Genomic DNA, 18,273 nt, shown 5'->3' with positions numbered 1-18,273 from the left:
GCCTAGGAGCAATCTGTAAAAAGACAAGTAGATGTAGGGATGTTTGGGAGGTGGTGGTGGGCGCTAGAGTTTGTATTAAGCAGCCTCCAGCACCCCGTGAATCTGACTGGGATAAGGCGCGGTGCAGGAGACGCTGGAGCGGGGCCGTCAGGACGTGGAGAGGGAACAGGAAGGTGAAGTGATGCAAGGAGCTGCGCCCACACGGAGCCAGCGGCGGGTGGCTTTGCCCAGGGTCTTGTGGCAGCGCTCAGAGCGCTTCAGCCCTTCCTTTCCTGGGGTGAAAGTTTTTGCTGTGGCCACAGTTCAACCGTGCTCATAAACTCCTTTAAAACAAGCCGGTTATGAATTGCAAGCTTTTGTAATGCAGTACACAATCTCTTGAGAAGGTGCAAGCATTAAGGTAATGTCAGGCACATAAATCATCTCCAGTATCACAAAGATTATATACTTTCCATATGTCTAGGTAACGGTTTCAGTTCAGAGCTGGTATAAGTAGGAGGTATGGGTGCACGTACTGAATCGGATCCCCTCTGCGGTAGGCCTTTGAAAATAAGCAAGTTTTTAAGAAACATTGCAAAGAATATTCATCCAATTCATTAAAGAGGATACTGTTTATTCCCTGTTAGAGCTCACGGAGAAAACAAAGAAAGTAGCCTTTGTAAAGTTTATGTCAGCACACTGTTTTACTTCCTGGCAGGATTCTCCTAATGTTGTTTTTCCTTCTTACTCTAGATCTGTCATTCTGTTGTTGTTGAATCACAGCTGCAGATCCCATGTAGTTTGCAGGGGGATAGTTTTCTTTTTCTTTCTTTTTTTTGCCCTGGGAAAAAAAATAGAAATCTTTCTTTTTCTAGCAAGCGCCACCTGACCGGTTTCTTTCTGAATGTTGTGTTTAAACAGGTGCAATACCATGAACTGAAACAAGATCCCAGTCACAGCCCGAGCAAGAGGAAGAAAAACAATCCTGGCTAGCCAGCTTCACGTGTTGAGGAGACTAGCATCTGCTGGGGGAAGATAAAAGAAAAAGCCTACAGCCTAAGCAGTGTTTCCTTTCTCTAAGCTTTTTATTTATTTTGCCTTTTTATCTAATGGGGAGATTTTGTAAATACTGTAAAAAGGCATTTCTCATTGACTATATACTTCGCACTGTAAAGACACGTTTGACGAAGGTTTCAAGTAGGGTTTTTGCCATTTGAAAACCTTGTTAGAAACAGCATAACACATTAAAGGAATCAATCTAAAATGGTAAATATGCACAGCTACTTGATGGTCAAAGATACCTGAAATACTCAAATCATGCCGACTAAATCTGCAAAAGGTGTAAATTTAAATCTGACTCAAAAATTCAGTCAGATTTTATTTGTGAGCATTAATATTTTTATCCAGTAAGTCACCATTACGATTTTCTATGTTTTATACATTTCAAGAGAAATACAATGTAATGGAGCCTACTGCACTTAAGTTTTAGCAGATTTTTTTGAACTCCAGACCCTGATGTTAACTCCTGGTGCGACGTTTTCCTGTGCAGTAGGGCTGCTTATAAGATAATGAGAAACACCAAGTGCAAATCTCTTTCTGGAGCTCCCAAAAGAAGTTCCTGCCGTTTTTATCATTCCATTATAAGACCTAAAAATCTCTGTCTCTCTCAAAATACTGCCAGGTTTGTAACTGATTGCCTATCTGATTTTTCTATGTGTACCAGTAATCTTCATTTGTACTACATAGTTTAGTGAATGAAGTTCATAGTTCTGCTGTAATGGAAATACTATCAAACTAACTCCATATTGCTTTGGGTGTCATGCTATGAACACCTTTTGTGCACATAACTATTTTAATATGGAAATCTTGCAGAAAATGTTTTTGCTTTCAAATCACAAGATCATATTAATACGCTTTATGATATAACACATTACCTGTTACCAATGTGAAATATAGTGTAGAGGAAAAAATGCAGTTGTGGTAAAGCTGATATACCGGTTTTATTTCCTTAGCTAATAATGTAGTCAGTTCTTCTGATACGATTGTGCCCTACTGCATGGAAACAGCATTATTTTATAAATTACATGGAACATAGATGAGAAACGTTTACATTTCAAATGTCTTAGTGGCCATCGCATAACGAGTACTTGGGGATATATTCCGATAGCTGCATGTAGACTTCCACGCTCAGCTCCCCGCATAGTGAGCAGAGACTTCATTCCTAAGGGACTACCTGTGCACAGCTCTTAGTCGTAGCTCCCGGTGACATTAAAGGGGATTTTTGCCCAGGGGAGAACGGCAGGATTGCATCCTCGAGAGGAGCTGTTCCTGTGGTCCTCTCTGGGTTACCTCTCATTGGTTGCAATTGCTGATAAAGTTATATTGCACTACTCTAACAATACTTTTTGAAAAGACTATTTAGAAATACTTTGCAAGCAAATGTATATATATTTGTCTAAAGAATTATATGTTAGCTGCATTGCTCATGAAAGATCATCCTGGATTTGTTTATTTTACAGACACGTTGATAGCCGGTTTCTGATGTGACGGTTATTTTGATCTTTCTGTTTGTATGTTTGAAAGAATGCCAATGAAACGACTGTTCTGCAGAAAGTCTTGGACCCGAATATGCTCTTGTTACATCATGACTTTAAAAGAACTTATTCGCGAAACTTCTGTAGTCACCTTTTCACTGTGTGCTGCCTGAAGAGCAACATACTATTGATGAAGTCAGATTCACTGATGAGCCTATTTTGTTGAAAAAAAGCCAAACTTTCAACTTGACAATGTGCAAATGTTTGTTGCCAGTTGTCAGTTTTGCAGAGTTCTTTGGTACGCTGCAAGCCTTGTACCTTCTTAATGTTGCCCATCAGTCTGCGTGCAATTTCCTGGTGTGTTTTTTTTCTGTACTCTATTTCAAATGTCTACTTTGGTGGTAATGTCTGAGTTAGTTATACACATTTACTGCATTAAACACCGTTTTAAGCATCTCTCTACTAGGTATTAGGAAGCCTCTTTCTTTGAAGTCCTACACTGTCGTTTTCCCATGAGTGGTGTGAAGGGCAAGCGAGTGAAAACATATTTCTGCATGCAGGATTTCAGTATTTTAAGCCCCAAAACATATAAGTGGAGGGGGCAGGGGGAGAAAAACACCCATTTGTTGAGAATTGGTGAACTACTTTTAATGCCCCAATCACTCAAAATTGATCTCACTGAAAATGCAACACACAGGGGCAAGGCTAAGAATGCATGTTGATTAAGTATGGTCCTCCTGCCACAACAGGACATTTTAAAATAATTTGTCAGTGAACCCATTTTCAGTATTTGCAGTTTGTCTGCTCTGCTTTGTGTGGGAGGCCTCTGCAGAGAATCAGTCCTGCCTTATGCTGTAAATATTTCAACATATCTTCCATTTCCAGATTGGTTCTTAAGTCAATTGCTAACCTGTTAGATTTGCTGGGTATTATTCCTAAGGAACTTGTCTGTTCATAAGCAGTCATGAAAGAATAATGCATCTCATGATCATGAAACTCTTTCTGCTCTCAGAAAATAAAATTTAACAACTTTATTTTGGTCCAGTGAAAATGAGTAACTTAATTGGGGTCCACACTTACAGTAGGTGTCGGAGCACTCAGGATCCATCGAGGCTAATTGTCTGAGAGGTTTTTGTTACATTTCTGCTGATAACTCACAGTGGAGTGCTTACTTACCCTATTTTTATAGTTGTTTCTCTTTGTAGTGAGGAACAACTAAGTGTTTTTCATAACAGGAATAAGCTTTAACTTGAAGAGCTACTGCACTGTAACTTAGCATTTTAAATCCAAGTGGAATAACAACCAAGTTTTTTCTATTGCAATTAAAACAACAGTGGAATAATCAGAAAGTAATTAAGCAGGCTGCATACAGTATAGCTGCTAGCGTGGGCCATAAGGGCATAGGGGTTTTTACCAAAAAAGGAAGAGCTGCTGGACCTGCCAGCAAATGTGCTACATGATTCTGAATTATTTCATTCTGGGATAGCCCAAGAGCACAAAGCGAAGGAGAGAAAGGAAAAATTATTTCTCTTATCAGCGCTAGGTCACGTACCCGCCACACAAAACCCTTGCAGCTCTCTGCCCAGCAGCCAGGGATCCCTGCCTCGCGGGAGAGGGGCAGTTTCTGCCCGTGCCTGCTTTCCTTGCTCGGCTGCAGGAGTCTTGCTGGCAGCCAGACACAAACTTCTTTCCATCTCTGAGCCTGCTTCTCTCTTGAGGGCAAACTTTTTCCTCCCGACTGGGCTAATTTCCAGATTGCTGGGGAGCTGCTTCTATTAACGGCAGCTCATCTCCCCTCCCCTCCCCCAAAACTGCTATTGCAAATTTTCAATAAATACCTCCTCCTCCAGAATTTTTCTGAAATCTTGCAAGGGTGAAAAACCAAAACTTTTTCTGTCAAACACAGTTGCAATTATAGCTATTTTTCAGTGTGGAACACCGGATTTCCATTGCTTTCTGCCTAATTAAGGTATAGCATAAAAGGAGTGTATGTTCAGACTCTCAGAGGGGAAATTCAACTACTCCCAGATAAAGTGCAATCTTTAGACATCAACCTAGAAAAATGTGAAAGCTTGAACAAAGCATACAGTTCCCTACTCTCACTTACGGAGGAGGGTGAAATGCAGCTGGTTGAAAGGGTCATGCAACTGGTGAATCCGTTAAGGGCAAAGCAGAAGGAATGAGGATGAGGAGCAGCCTGGAGAAGCGCATTTAGACCCGGAGACGGAGATTCACAAGGGCTCACTTTGAGGCGGTGCTCTCCCTCTGCACTTGGTAGAGAAAGAAAAGATCCTTTACATCAGAAGGCTGATGTGGCTGTCCTAAACCACCTTTAGCTCTCCATATTTCTCCACATTGCAAATATGGCGAGCTGCTTCAATTTGCTAGACTTGGCCTTTGTTGTGAATTCTACATCCCTTCCCTTAAAGCAGCCTTCCGCTCAGGAAAAGGAAAAAAAAGGTTACGTAGCGCAGCTGCTGCCAGCCATGGAAGATGTGAGCAAGTGCAGGACAGGTCGTCAGAGCAGGAGGTTGGATACTTCTTGCTGCAAGAGGCATTAGAGTTTTTCTGCTTCTTTCATGTCATAGTAATCAATCAAGAGCAGGCATGTTTCTCATAAACTAAGGATTTGAGGTCTTAATTTAAAAAAAAAAAGAATCCGTAAGCTATCATTGTGCAAAGAATGCAATAAATCTTAACTATCCATTGCACAGGACATTGTACTTCTGGATAATTTCTTTTTTCTCTGTAAGAATTTAATGCTCAAAAAAAGTCAGATTTAGCCATGCTTCAAACAGGACAAATTCCCCATCAATGAATTTTGAGTGTCCAACTTAAATTTTGCAGTTTGAAATGGAGTTATTTTACCAAAGGGGCCAAGAAGAGTATAACTATATTTTTCTCCTCATCAGCCTTAGTACTGAATGAAATTTAAATGTCAACAACTTTTTTATGGTTCAGGTTGCACAATATAGAAGCCTGAAACCCTTAGTCATGGTTCAAATGTTAATAAATGTTTTCCCATTTTAATATAATCAAAAGAAACTTTAAACTGCTTTTCTCACTCAGCTTTTACTTAGATTACATCAGGTGATTAAAGGAAGGGCTAAAATGTTGATCACTGATACATATTTTGATTAAAGAGTGTTGATTAATATTTTCTGGAATAATTTAATAAGTCAATATTGCCTGACCTGCTTTACCCTGACATGAAGACACATTCCTAAAAGTTTACTTTTTGCATAATTGTATATGATCCTTTCTAGGCATGCCACAAAAAACCCAAATCCTTTTAGATCTACAGCTGATGAAGAAAGACCCCCAGTCAAAAGTAGTAGAGAAAGGTTAAACACATTGAAAAAACCCGTGGTCAGATTTGTGGGGAGTGTTGGGCGCTGGGCAGTTGCACGAAGAGAACAAGAGCTGCAACTCGGGAGCATCCCATCCTTACTTAGTGCTTGCCATTGCAATTGCCCCAAGTACCAGAACTTTGAAAAGAAAATGAAAATATCAAACATCTTATCGTATCACAGCATTCCTAGATATTACTGGAAGAAAGGAGGAAAGGGGTTTAACTAACTTGTAGCGTCGGTACTTTAACACAGCCGGAACGCTTTCCGGCAGAAGCTCCTCGGTTGGCACCAACCCCATTTTAATCTGCGCCGCAGCTCCCATGGGCTGCTCTGAGCCTCTGCCACCGTCTCACCTAAAGGTAACTGAGAAAGGGATTGGCTTTTTGCCGGACTGGGTGCTGGGAAATCTCATCTCCCATGGTGTTTTTACAACATTATAGGATTGGCCTTGCTGATTCATGGTGCAGCGCACTGACCATTTCTCTCACTTGCAAAAGTTTACGTGTCAGGCACCAGCCTGCTCGGTACACATCTATCCTTGAGTTACAACTTAAAGGAAGCTTTTTCGCTGCCTCCTGAACAAATATGGTAACAAAAGCGAAAAATGTTTTCCTTCCCCGCAGGGTTGCTAGCCCTGGGACACGCAGCAAGCTCAACAAGCAGTCGTACTCATATCGGGAGAGCTGTTGCTCACGGGCACGAGATAATGGCTTGATCAGAAGAAATGGGCATGGAGACTAAAGTAATTCCTTCCCTCAGCTACATTTCTGTTCCCCAGGCTGAGGCTTCCTAAACACACTTATTGGGAAGGGGGAGGAGAAATGGGGAAGGGCCTGGATTGTTTAAAAAAGAGATTTACGTGTAAACTGGGTAACTATCAAATATAACTTCAGTTCTTCCAGGATTTTTTTTTTTTTAAAGACTGGGGTTTATTTAAAGGGCAAAAGTCTTTCTGCACCACGTTTCTAGAATTAAATATCTCACTTACTTAGAAGAAAGCCTAGTCACCACAGTTTGCTGTGGCAGGGTACAATTTTGGGAAGGCTGGGGGGCATCTTGGAAAAGAGCTGGGGAAGAATGACAGTGGATTATGAGGCTGGAACCAGCCTGTCTGTGTTTTCCCTTCACAATACAGATGCATCCTTTCCCCTGGCATCCTTACAGAGATCCACAGCTCAAAACCACGGTTACATCCACACCTTCCTTTCCAGCTACCGCCCCGTTTTCCGTCTCCTCCTGACGTGCCGAGGACACGCCGCGGAGCTGGCCCCACACCTGCCGATGTAAAGGGCTGCTCTTTCCTTCTTTGCACCTTGGCCGCAGTCTGTAGGTGACCAAACTCAAGGCTGCTGCACCGTATCTCTTCCCCTTGATTTCCTGGTCACCTCTGATACTAGCAATTAAGCCTTTCTTGCTTAACTGCTAGTATCAGAGGTGCCCGGGGAAATCTTGCTGTTTGCCCTGTCATGCTCTCCTGCTTCTTCTCCCTATTCCTCTTTGGGTTTTGGTGGGCTTTCCTTCCTTTCCCCACCCACAAGTTCTTTTTGGCTTCTTCCTCTTCTTATAGACCTAACTCCTAGGCAGTATGTTCACAAAGTTTCAGCTGCTGGTTTTATGTCAGCTCTTCAGGTTTGCCTTGGTTTCTCATTGCTGTGTTCCCGTCTTTCCCCAGTGCTGCTCCTCCTGGGCCTGTAATGACTCACCTAGGCCATCCCCCTCTTGGCACGCGACATCCAGACTTTGTCCGCTGCCCACTCCCTGGTTGTGGCATATTTTGAACTTGTCAGTGCAGAAAGGAAGAATACAGAAATGAAAACCCGTGGTTAAAGGAAGGAAATCTCCTCTGGAAGTTGTATAACCTTTTCTGCAATATATATGCAGCTTGTGGTTGGTTACTTCGCTCTGAAATATCTGAGCTTGGGCTTTCGCTCTGCTCCAGTTAAAGTATTTGTAAAGTCTCCGTGTGACTGGAAGCAGATCATAATGGGCATTTTATTTTTGGGGAAAAAATAAAATTTTTATTTCTGGCCCAATCAGAAAGCCATATGAAAGCAGGAAACCTGTAGTTTGTGAAGGGGGCTTACGTTTAAAATGGGCAATTGCAGGAAGTATGGGTTGTTTGGGGTGGAGGAGGATTGCTCGAATGAATTCTCCATCACGGAAAACAGCTTTTCACTGTGCAATTTTCTATTCTTCATTAAGTCCTATGGTTCGTAATTAAATACAGTGCTGTGACTTTTGCAGTTTGGCCTCCTTCTCTACAGGGTAATGTGGAGGCTGCACTTTGACCAGAAACTCTGCAGAACAAACAGTGGCATTTTAAAAAAGAAATGAACTTTTGAAGTAGTTGACACTTACACTTGATGATGAAGCTGTCAAATGCCAGGAAGTTTAAAGCCAGGGTTTCTGTTTACCTTTTGATTTAAGTGGCGATAAAGCAAAGGGAGAGGTGCAGAGAGGATCCGGGGTCATGCAGTGAGTTTGCACCCGCCTGTCAGTGGTAGGAAGTTGGTCTCACGTTTTATTGGGGGCACAGGGAATTGTGCACTGGACGTGTGCTGTCCCGCGGCCGCAGATGCTCCGCACGGCTGGCAGTAACTGGGATGAGAGGATCAGGGTCGTAACAGAGGAGGCATGAGCTGCACGGTCACCTTTCTCTAAAGAGCTTTATAGAGCATCCGCCCTGTCTCAAACGGGTGCATTAGTTCATTGGTTTTGTGAGCCCTAATTTAAACGACCAATTTACAAAAGGAAAACAGCCACGGTGCAAGGGAAGGAGGAACTCTTGGCCTTAAATTTGAGTTTCTTGGGTTTTCTCCACCTTGGCCTGAATGTTAGACCCTCTTTCTGCTTTCAATACTCAGCTGAGGAAATGTGACATACACCACTGCAGGTATTTGAGAAGTTCTGAGCTTTTAGAAACCCCATTTCCTATACTGACACTTTAGTTCAGGGTGCGCATCCAGCGCTGATGCTGAACAGCAGCCGTTCCCCTTACATCCCACATCCGTGCAACGAGCGACCCTCACGAGGCTCAACAGGGCCAAGTGCAAGGTCCTGCACCTGGGTCGGGGCAACCCCCAGTATCAATAAGGTTGGGGGATGAAGGGATGGAGAGCAGCCCTGCCGAGAAGGACTTGGGGGTCCTGGTGGATGAAAAGCTGGACATGACCCAGCAATGTGCGCTCGCAGCCCAGAAGGCCAACCGTATCCTGGGCTGCATCCAAAGCAGCGTGGCCAGCAGGTCGAGGGAGGGCATTCTGCCCCTCTGCTCCGCGCTGGTGAGACCCCCCTGCAATTCTGTGTCCAGATCTGGGGTCCTCAGCACAGGAAGGACATGGACCTGTTGGAGCGGGTCCAGAGGAGGCCACGAAAATGATCAGAGGGCTGGAACACCTCTGCTGTGAGGACAGGCTGAGGGAGTTGGGGTTGTTCAGCCTGGAGAGGAGAATGCTCTGGAGAGACCTTATAGCAGCCTTCCAGTACTTAAAGGGGGCTATAAGAAAGATGGGGACAGAGTTTTTAACAGGGCCTGTTGCAATAGGACAAGGCGTATGGCTTTAAACTGAAAGAGGGGAGATTTAGACTAGATATAAGGAATAACTTTTTTATGCTGAGGGTGGTGAGACACTGGCCCAGGTTGCCCAGAGAGGTGGTGGATGCCCCATCCCTGGACACATTCAAGGCCAGGTTGGACGGGGCTCTGAGCAACCTGCTCTAGTGAAAGATGTCCCTGCTCATTGCAGGGGGGTTGCACTAGGTGACCTTTAAAGGTCCCTTCCAGCCCAAACCATTTTGTGATCCTGTGGCTGCTCTTGGCACAGCTGGCAGGGGCAGCCTGTTTCCTGGTTGGTACTTAAGATAAAAACATGAACAACTTGGATTTAGCAGATAGGTGTACAGCAAGTGGCATTGCAGGGCTTTTGTAGAAAGCATACCAGGTCTTCAAAAACAAGCATCTTTTGACTGATGGAAGAAGGAGAAGGCTTAAAAACTTGCAAGGTTTAGGTTCAGAGCATCCTACCACACAGCCCCACAGCTGAAATACTAACAAGGGGTCAGGCAGAAGAGCAGGTAACATCAAAGCTTCCATACTTTCCACTCATCAAAAGAAACATGGATGGGAGAGGCAATCTTACACAGTAGCTCTTCTAAAATGAAGACCATGTTTCCATATGGACAGATAAAATACCTTCAGTTTCTCATAAGATGTAAAAGTTTTTTGGGGTCATCTTCCCACATCAGAAAAAAAGTCTGGCTCTGCTAACGGAGAGGTATGTTTGCTAAGGCCCTGAGCACTCTGCAGAAGTTGACCTCTACCTGCAGCATGCAGAGGTCAGCTTCAGCAAGGCTGCCGGCGGGCAGGCACAGACGTTCAGAGCTGTGATGGTGAAACCACGGCTCAGATGGCGACATGAAGCTGACCCTGCGTACAGCACCTTAACTTCAGCGTAGTGGGCATGGCGGTTTTACTGACCTCCGTTTTACTTTCTTTTTAGTCAGAGTGGACTCAAACCCATGCTGCATATTTCCAAAGAGGATGATGTGGTAGACGTGAGACTATTCAGACGGGGGAAAGGGAGTGGGGACTGAATTAATTGGAGTATTGATCCTCTTGCAGCTGCAGCTTGGTGCAGAAGAGCATCCAGGGCTGGCTGTACAAGAAACAGTGGAGGCAGGAGGTGGCCTGCAGCCTCGAGGGTGATGCTTCCAGTGGGTAGGAGAAATACTGGGAAATAAAACTGGTAAATATTTATGCAATTTTCAGATAGATATTGCAGAAACAAGAGTGTGCGTGTGCTCCCCTGCAGGAGAAAAGAAAACAGACGTCTCCTCCCCTTGAGAAGATGCTCTGGCCTGTAGAGCTTTCTGGGGGAGGGTACAGGTTTGGAAGATAAGCATAATCCTCACCCTGCTTTGTAGGGACCTCTCTCCCCCTGTGTCACTACACAGAAGCCTAAAGGGGACCTGAATTTTTTCCTTGGATCTGCACTTGCTAGCAACTCAATGTGCTATTTATCTGTTATTTACAGGCCTTTACTTCAGCATGCTGCACAGGGAAGAAAAAAAACCCCAAATTTCTTTTCTTAAATTTCTAAAAGGGAAACATTTGAGATGGCAGCCTGCTTGCTTATTTGCAGTCTGTCATGCAGAGCAGGAGTTTTCCTTCTTTCCCCTTGGGCAGCCCAAGTCGGCCCCCTCCAGCAGCCCAGCAGACTGTCATTTTACTGATGGCTCATACTCACTGTGGGCAAATGAAGTAATACCGTATCGAAGCTTTGTGTCTTAAACCTGGTGCTGCTGTGGCACAATATGCATTTGAAAGGATTTTTCTGGATTTGTCAAAGAAACAAAACAAAAGCAAAAAAACCCCAACATCAACCTTAATTTAATGATGGTGGTGAAGTCCCTATAAATACAGGTATGCTAGAGCCTTTGACAAGTGTACCTATCGTTTAATCATATCAAACCTCCTTGCTTTTTCGTGTGGAGTTTGCAAAGGCCCATCAGGGAACAAGTAATTCTTCATGTTCTATGAACACTCCTGAAATCAGAAGGGGTGGATAGAGGAGATACGTTATCATCAGCCCACATGGTATCCATATGAAGTTCAATCTTCAGTAGTTCAAGAGCCATTATAGATAGCACGTCCCCCGCACAGAGAGGGTGTGCTTTGAACCGCTGAAAGTGGTGACTGGTCGACCACCTCAAACTGCCAGATCGTATTTGTTCTCAGAGTAAAATTTCAGCAGGCATGCACGTATATATTGGGGTAGATAGCGTACCATCATTAAAGAAAAGTGGAGTTGGAGCATTAGTGAGAAGTAGAAAAATGTCAAACTTTAAATGGGCGAGTAAGGCAAATAGCAAACCAATAAGCTGAATTATTGACACTGCAGTTTTGTGACTTTTTTTAATACAGAGGTCTCTAAATTAGTTTAATTTCTGTTACTTAGCTTTGCCTTCCCCAACTGTTCAAAGACACCATTGGTTACAGATAAGCTGGTGTATAGATAGTTGGGTATCTTAGCAAAACATCCACTACTCTTAAATACAGAAGCAATGTGATTTAGGTGCACTGGGAGTTAAACAAGAATGAGACCTTCTTTACATGACTCTCCTGAAAAACTACGACATTTAGCAAATGAATATAAGCTCATTTAGGAAAGACAAGAATTAGATTAATTAGACTTCAGCTGTGTGCAAGTGACAAGCCACAATAGGTAAACTTCCCTGTGTCAGCACTCTTAACAATTTGTATAAGCTGACTGTTCACTCTTGCACTGTTTTATTTTCACTTCTCCTACATTCAAGATTAATGACAATTTTCCAGCATCAATAAGATAGTTCTCTTGAAAGATTAATGAAACTTGCGTGGAAAGAACCCTGAAGCTGGATCTCAATTTCTTAACTGGACTTGAGCATAGCATTTTTGCACCGTTCTTTCTTCTTTCTTTCTTTCCTTCCCTCTCCAGCCACCAGGCTCTTTGAATGGAAACAGTAATTCTCACTGTTATTAAAAACCAACAAAATACGTTTTTTAAAATTTATATTATCATCAGCTTCAGGCAGATAGAAGCATTGTTTTTCAATATTTCTAATAATTTTTTGAGCAATTTAATCATGCTCTCCAAACACCTGGTTCACAGATGCCTGTGTAGATAGCGTTACTGGAGCTCTGCAGCTTTACTGTTTCATCTCTTCTGCACAGGGTTCTCCGCCTGCCTGCAGGACGAAGTCTGCTAAATAGTCCTCAGGTCATCCTTTTTTAAAAGAAAATATTTTGCATTTACTCAACTGCTTAAAATATGCTGCTATAACAGTACCTATTGATATCCTTACTTAAAGCAACTTCTTAGACAAACCAGAATCTGGTTTTGGGTTTTTTTTTTCCAAAGAGATTACAAGTACGGTTGATAGATTAGGTGCATCTTCACTATCTTTACCTGAATATGAGAGCGGAGATGAGTATTTTGCAAAGTGTAATTTTTAGCGCTATTTTCCTGAAGAAGCATCATTTTGTAGCCTGGTAAATAAGATGATGATAAATTTATGAACTTGTAAGGATCTTTATATATTACACTTTGATGATTGTAATTATTTAATCCACATTTAACAGATTAAAAAAAGGAGTTAGTTATATCTGACAGATTTTAAACAGTATGCATTGGGGAATAATCACCGAGCATGAAATGTTTCTCCTGGTGTTCCTCTGGGACTGGCACTCAGGCTGGCGTGTTTCACCAACAGAGTAAATACAGTGTCATTCACATTTCGTTTGCACATGGCACAGGAGGTGATGAAATGACCACTCATACAGATTGGTTTACTTCAGCCAATAAATTGGATCCTTGTTAAAAAAAATGTGTCTTAATGCAGCCAGTGCAAGTTAAATGTAAGACCACACAACGAAGGCTGTGTGACAATACCTGACAATTCTAAATGGTTATTGAAGCCACAGGAATATTTAAATTTTATAAGCTAACCTTTGCTCCTAAACAAAAATAAAACAAATCAACAGCAAAATTCCTGAGCCCAGACTCCTAGTATACTGGCAGTAGTGTTTTATTGGCCAATGAGTGTGACTATTTTGAAATCAAGAAACACTCTGAAAAACGTCTTACAAATATCACAGAGATTTTTGCACATAAATTAATGTGCTTTCATATCTCGTAATGGCAGTGGTGTGAAACAAAGAATATGTGTCAGAGAAAATATAACACTGAAATTTGGCTTAATGCAACTTTTTTGGCAACTGTTGAAGCTTGACCAACATCTTTGCACGCCATGGTAATACCCAACGGCACATCCCAGCGTGCTCCACCTTCTGTTTTGCTGCTACCAGGTATCACGGTGCTGACCACTGTTGCTCGCCTCTCCGGGCAGCATTTGGTACACGTGCAAAAGGGATATTCTCCAACTGCATGCTGAAGGTGGAGAATAATGAGCTTTTTAAAGGCCTGGGAAAAAATAGGATTGATTGAGGATGAAGATGTACCCTCATGCTTGTGCAGCACGTCAGCGTGTGAAACGTGGGCACAGAGAGATAAAGGGGAGGGGGGCCGGTTGGCTGATTTTGTTTGTTCTTTTAACTAAGCCAGGAAGTGGGAAATACCCTACATACCAAGAGGGATTTTAAAAAGCAGACAGTTTAATCACTTAATAGATCTCACTTTATTGCCATCATGATTTAACAGGAAAGTTTTGCGATTCTGAAAGAGAACAGGTACTCTGTAATAAATTAGATGAAGCACATAATTTTATGTTAAATACGACTGAGATATACTTAAGATTTTTTAAGGATATGGAGTTTGCAAACTTGAGTATATATAAAACTGAATATGTATAAAACTGAACTCTGTTAAGAGCATAACTGGGAAATAACAGGAAAATTTTCAGTATATGATCCTTAAACGAAGAGAACATTAGAGAGAGCAAAATTGTGTCACCATATAATTAAAGACTGACGATGCACACAGACAATATTTAAGTTGGGGCTACATGTGGAATATTAATTCAGACATTTACTAACTTTTTAATGTTTCATTTTGCAATGTTAATAATGTTCATTTAGCATATGTCATCTACTTTTCCTTACAGTATCTTGGAGAGATGTACTTGAAATTAGTTTAAATAGGTAAGTAGGACTGATAAATGATTGATGTGCTTTTTTTCCTGTCTAAATGACATAATAGCAAATAATTGTGGGAATATCTTGGATATATAAGCAGAATCACTCTCTTTAGCACACCAAAATAATGCTTTTCCTGCTTTCATTTCAGTCACTAAAGTATTATATTAGGAATAGATATGAATATTCTGAAGCATTTGCTTTTCCAGATCCACCAGAATTCTTTTTCTGTGGTTCTCTCAGTCCCAATTATTTTCAATTCCCAATTACCTATCAAATTCATGACTAAAGAAAATGTTAATATTGCCAACTTAAATGCATATTTTGCATTCTTTAGAAAGTATGTATGTAGCATTTCTTTCATCACGTCCTGCAACAGGGAACACTGACATTTATTAGTCCATCTCATACACGACAAAGGTTTTTTTGGTGTTGCTTTCTTACTACAGAAAAATCAAAAGTGCACAAACAGAAACAAATCCAATACGCGCTGACCCTTTATTCTGTGAGAGCAGGCTCTTCTGCATGCATGTATAAAAATCATAATCAGTCATTAATAAACACTGAACATGTGTAATGAAGGTCTGGTTCCAAGACCAACTCAGTCTGAGCATCTTCAGCGGATTAATTGCTATGAGATCATATATCTCAGCTGCAGAAAGGCTAAATGGAAGTTTTAATGTGCCGCAAGCCAGCTGCATCAATGTAACTTATTCCCTCTAGTCAAGCAACATCAATTTCAGAAGCAGCTAATATCCACACCCTTTCTTTTAGGGTTCTTTTTTTAATATTATAAACTGCTATTACAGAAGAACTAGAATTGGAAACGTTGCTAATTAGTACATTCCTTTTGGAGGCTAAGATTTTAAATTACTCCTGATCTATTACTGAATCTGTTAGAAAAAAATCAGGTATCCTCATTCTAAAGCAGCGCTTCCTTCTCTTCCCTTGGAAGGGGAAGGGATAAACTTCCCCTAGAAGTGTCTCTCTTCCCAGACCCTAGTCTGAAACGAATTTGGCACAGGGTCTCTACACAGATGCAAGGCAGGAAGAGCAGTTGTTGCTGTATAAATGTGCAATGAGAGCCCTCCAGAACACCTAACTCTTCCGCATGCCCAACCCCACGCAGCGCAATTATGTAGTTCGGCTGCCTCACGAGCCTCAATACCTTTAAAGAACAGTACAGGATTTTCTCTTTTTCTTAATTAATTAAAAGGACCATCTGATAGAATATGTAGCACACAATCGTAAATTAGGTTAGAGGATTAGTTTAGAGGATTTATCGTGTATGGTTTGCATGTATTCACAGAACGGAGAACAAAATTCTCATATTAAATGGGGTGTAATTTTTAAGGAGATCCATACTTAGTGTCAGAATCTGATGCCCAGTACATACTTAAACTATCTTGTCTAATCCGTTGTAAAGTCCCCTGCCAACATAACTAGATTTGTGCCACTGCTTCCACTGGCATCTTTAGTTGAGGGAATCCCAGGAGTGTTACCAGATCATTTTATACACGGCTAGTGTAATGCATTTATCAAACCACTGCAAGCCAACACGAGTCAGAGCAGAGCCAAGGACACCGTACGTTATGCTGAGGGTGGATTTGGCCCTTTGCAGCATCACTGTCCCGGGAAGCAGCGAGATGACTTGATTGTTTTAAAGCTCTAGTCAGTGGGACCCACTGGAGTCTGGCAAATCACCCGCGTATCTGGGCCAGTCTCCTCAAGTCAGTCACTGCACAAATGAACGTGACCACAAGCGCTGTGGTGCTTACAGGGGAGAAGATTTTCCAAATGTGTGACCATTTCTATCAAACTAACAAAGACATGGGAAATGCTAGTACACTGATTCTGTAAATATAGATATACTATGTTCTGTTTTGAATTTTACAAGATGTAATTTATTTACACAACGTAATTTTAATTCTTACAAGACAAGCATAAAGAAGACAAAAATCGATAGAAGGAATCTGCTTTTCCATATGTTTTTGTTTAATGACAGATATTTATAATATCAGTTTTATTAAAGGATATTAAAATACACAGGCACAAGCCTTTCTCAAGGAAAAAATACTTGTTATAGTGTTTCAACTTGGTTTAACTTCAGGGCCACTGCCTCTGGAAACTGAAGTGAGCTATGGCAAAACTGAAGTGAGCTATGGCGTGAGATGGGTAACAAAGATTTCCAGGACAGGAAATACAAAGTTTAACTTGGTGCAAATGATACAGCACCCTCCTGAGGTGGTCACAGGCATCCAGATCTGTCAGACAACTAGAAGGCATTGGTACTGGAAAAATTTTGCCTAAAAAATGCACTGAATCAATGCATCTGACTTCCAGGTTCTGGTAGAGGAAGGTATTAACAACATCGGAGATAACAACATGTAGGGCTCATGTAGGGCTGTGAAATTTGTACTTCTTTAGTTGCTGGGAAAAAAGTTAGCCCAATACCAAGGGTTAACATTCAAGATTTAACCAATATGATTTGTTTGGAAACTAACTGTTAAAAAGATTTAAGTGAAGAGCTGATATGCCTCTACCATAGTTTCCAGGGTTGCTAATAAAGCCTTCATCTGTTCTCCAGGGAAGAAAAACATGTTTGCAGATATTTCTTGAAGAAACTGTGGTAGCTTTTGAAAAGTTTCTAGCTCTCTAAAATATGTATCTACTAACCAATCTGCAGAAAATGTATTTTTCATCTTACAGTTATCACGAGCCATTACTGGAAGTACATTTGAACAAGCTACCTCTCTGAGAGTTAAAGTAAAGGGTGAAGACAGATTATAAACTGCACAAAAATTCAGCAGCATCTTATTAAATAAAATCAACCACAGTTCTCTCTGCTGACTGCAAAAATCTTGTTCTGTGCGTTCATAGAAGCTTTCAATGTTCTCTTCTGGGTGAACAACATTCAAAAGTTCTTGCTTCACTGGTATGGACTCAACATAATCTAGTGGCAATTTTCCATTGGAGTCCCTCTGCTGTAGAAGGACTGGTCCTGCAGGGAAAATATAAACATTAATAATAACAGCACATTCGATTTGGCAGCTGAACAAGATTTTGGTTTGGTTTTTGCCAGAAGCTAGCGGGCTGTTTGAATTTCTTTTCGTACTAAGTTACATTGATGTAACTGATGAGTTACACATTTGCAATACAACCTAGAACATGTAGAGAGACCCTTTGTAACAGTTTCTTTATGATATTGTCTTAATTTTCCCAGTTTTGCTAGGTTAAAAGCCAAGGATTATTATATAGAAATGGAAAAGAAATTCAGATGTTGCTTATCGTAAAATTTCAAGTAACGATACATAGAGTATGTAAAAATGTAATGTTATTACTATTGTAAAATTCCATTAAGTATTTTATAGACCAGGTTATTTGCTGACGCTGACTCCAAATTAAAGGCACATTACTATGATTGTCTTTATTTTACTTTTCTTGATGGTGTGGTCAACCTTGTCCTAGGTTATGCAGCAAGATAAACTATTGAGGTAGGAATCCCAGTCTCCCCTAAAAACTGCGTTTCAAAATTTGGTCTTAACAAATTTCTGAAATGCAAAAATTAATTGCTCTAATAAATAGATTTAAAAGTAAGTAAATGTGACATGTTTTACTTGTTTAGATTATACTACATTCTTCTGGTATTTCCTGTTTATTAGTACAATGTAGCTATTAATATTTAAATAGTTTACAGATGTCTTGATAAGTTTGTGAAAGGCTGCATCACTAAGGCAGTTAATGAAGGCACTTAACACGCTACAGGTGGTGTTTT

General features: G+C 41.2%; 2 protein-coding genes across 8 annotated transcripts in view; one reads left to right on the top strand and one right to left on the bottom strand.

The window, feature by feature from the left end:
- Positions 1–3,011, top strand: part of MCTP1 (multiple C2 and transmembrane domain containing 1) — a 290,569-nt gene extending 287,558 nt beyond the window's left edge. For all 3 annotated transcript variants that reach the window (XM_075526465.1, XM_075526464.1, XM_075526466.1), the window contains one exon: positions 901–3,011. In XM_075526465.1, coding sequence (XP_075382580.1) covers positions 901–972 — 72 coding nt within the window. In that variant the 3' untranslated portion in view covers positions 973–3,011. The remainder of the gene's footprint in view (positions 1–900) is intronic.
- Positions 3,012–16,650: 13,639 nt separating this feature from the next.
- SLF1 (SMC5/6 complex localization factor 1) overlaps positions 16,651–18,273 on the bottom strand; it is a 38,988-nt gene continuing 37,365 nt past the window's right edge. For all 5 annotated transcript variants that reach the window (XM_075526461.1, XM_075526460.1, XM_075526459.1 and 2 more), the window contains one exon: positions 16,651–17,499. In XM_075526461.1, coding sequence (XP_075382576.1) covers positions 17,015–17,499 — 485 coding nt within the window. In that variant the 3' untranslated portion in view covers positions 16,651–17,014. The remainder of the gene's footprint in view (positions 17,500–18,273) is intronic.

This window comes from Mycteria americana, chromosome Z, assembly GCF_035582795.1.
Source record: "Mycteria americana isolate JAX WOST 10 ecotype Jacksonville Zoo and Gardens chromosome Z, USCA_MyAme_1.0, whole genome shotgun sequence".
Classification (NCBI taxonomy): Eukaryota; Metazoa; Chordata; class Aves; order Ciconiiformes; family Ciconiidae; genus Mycteria; species Mycteria americana.
Note: the sequence above shows the minus strand (reverse complement) of the source record. Positions and strands in the feature narration are given on the sequence as shown.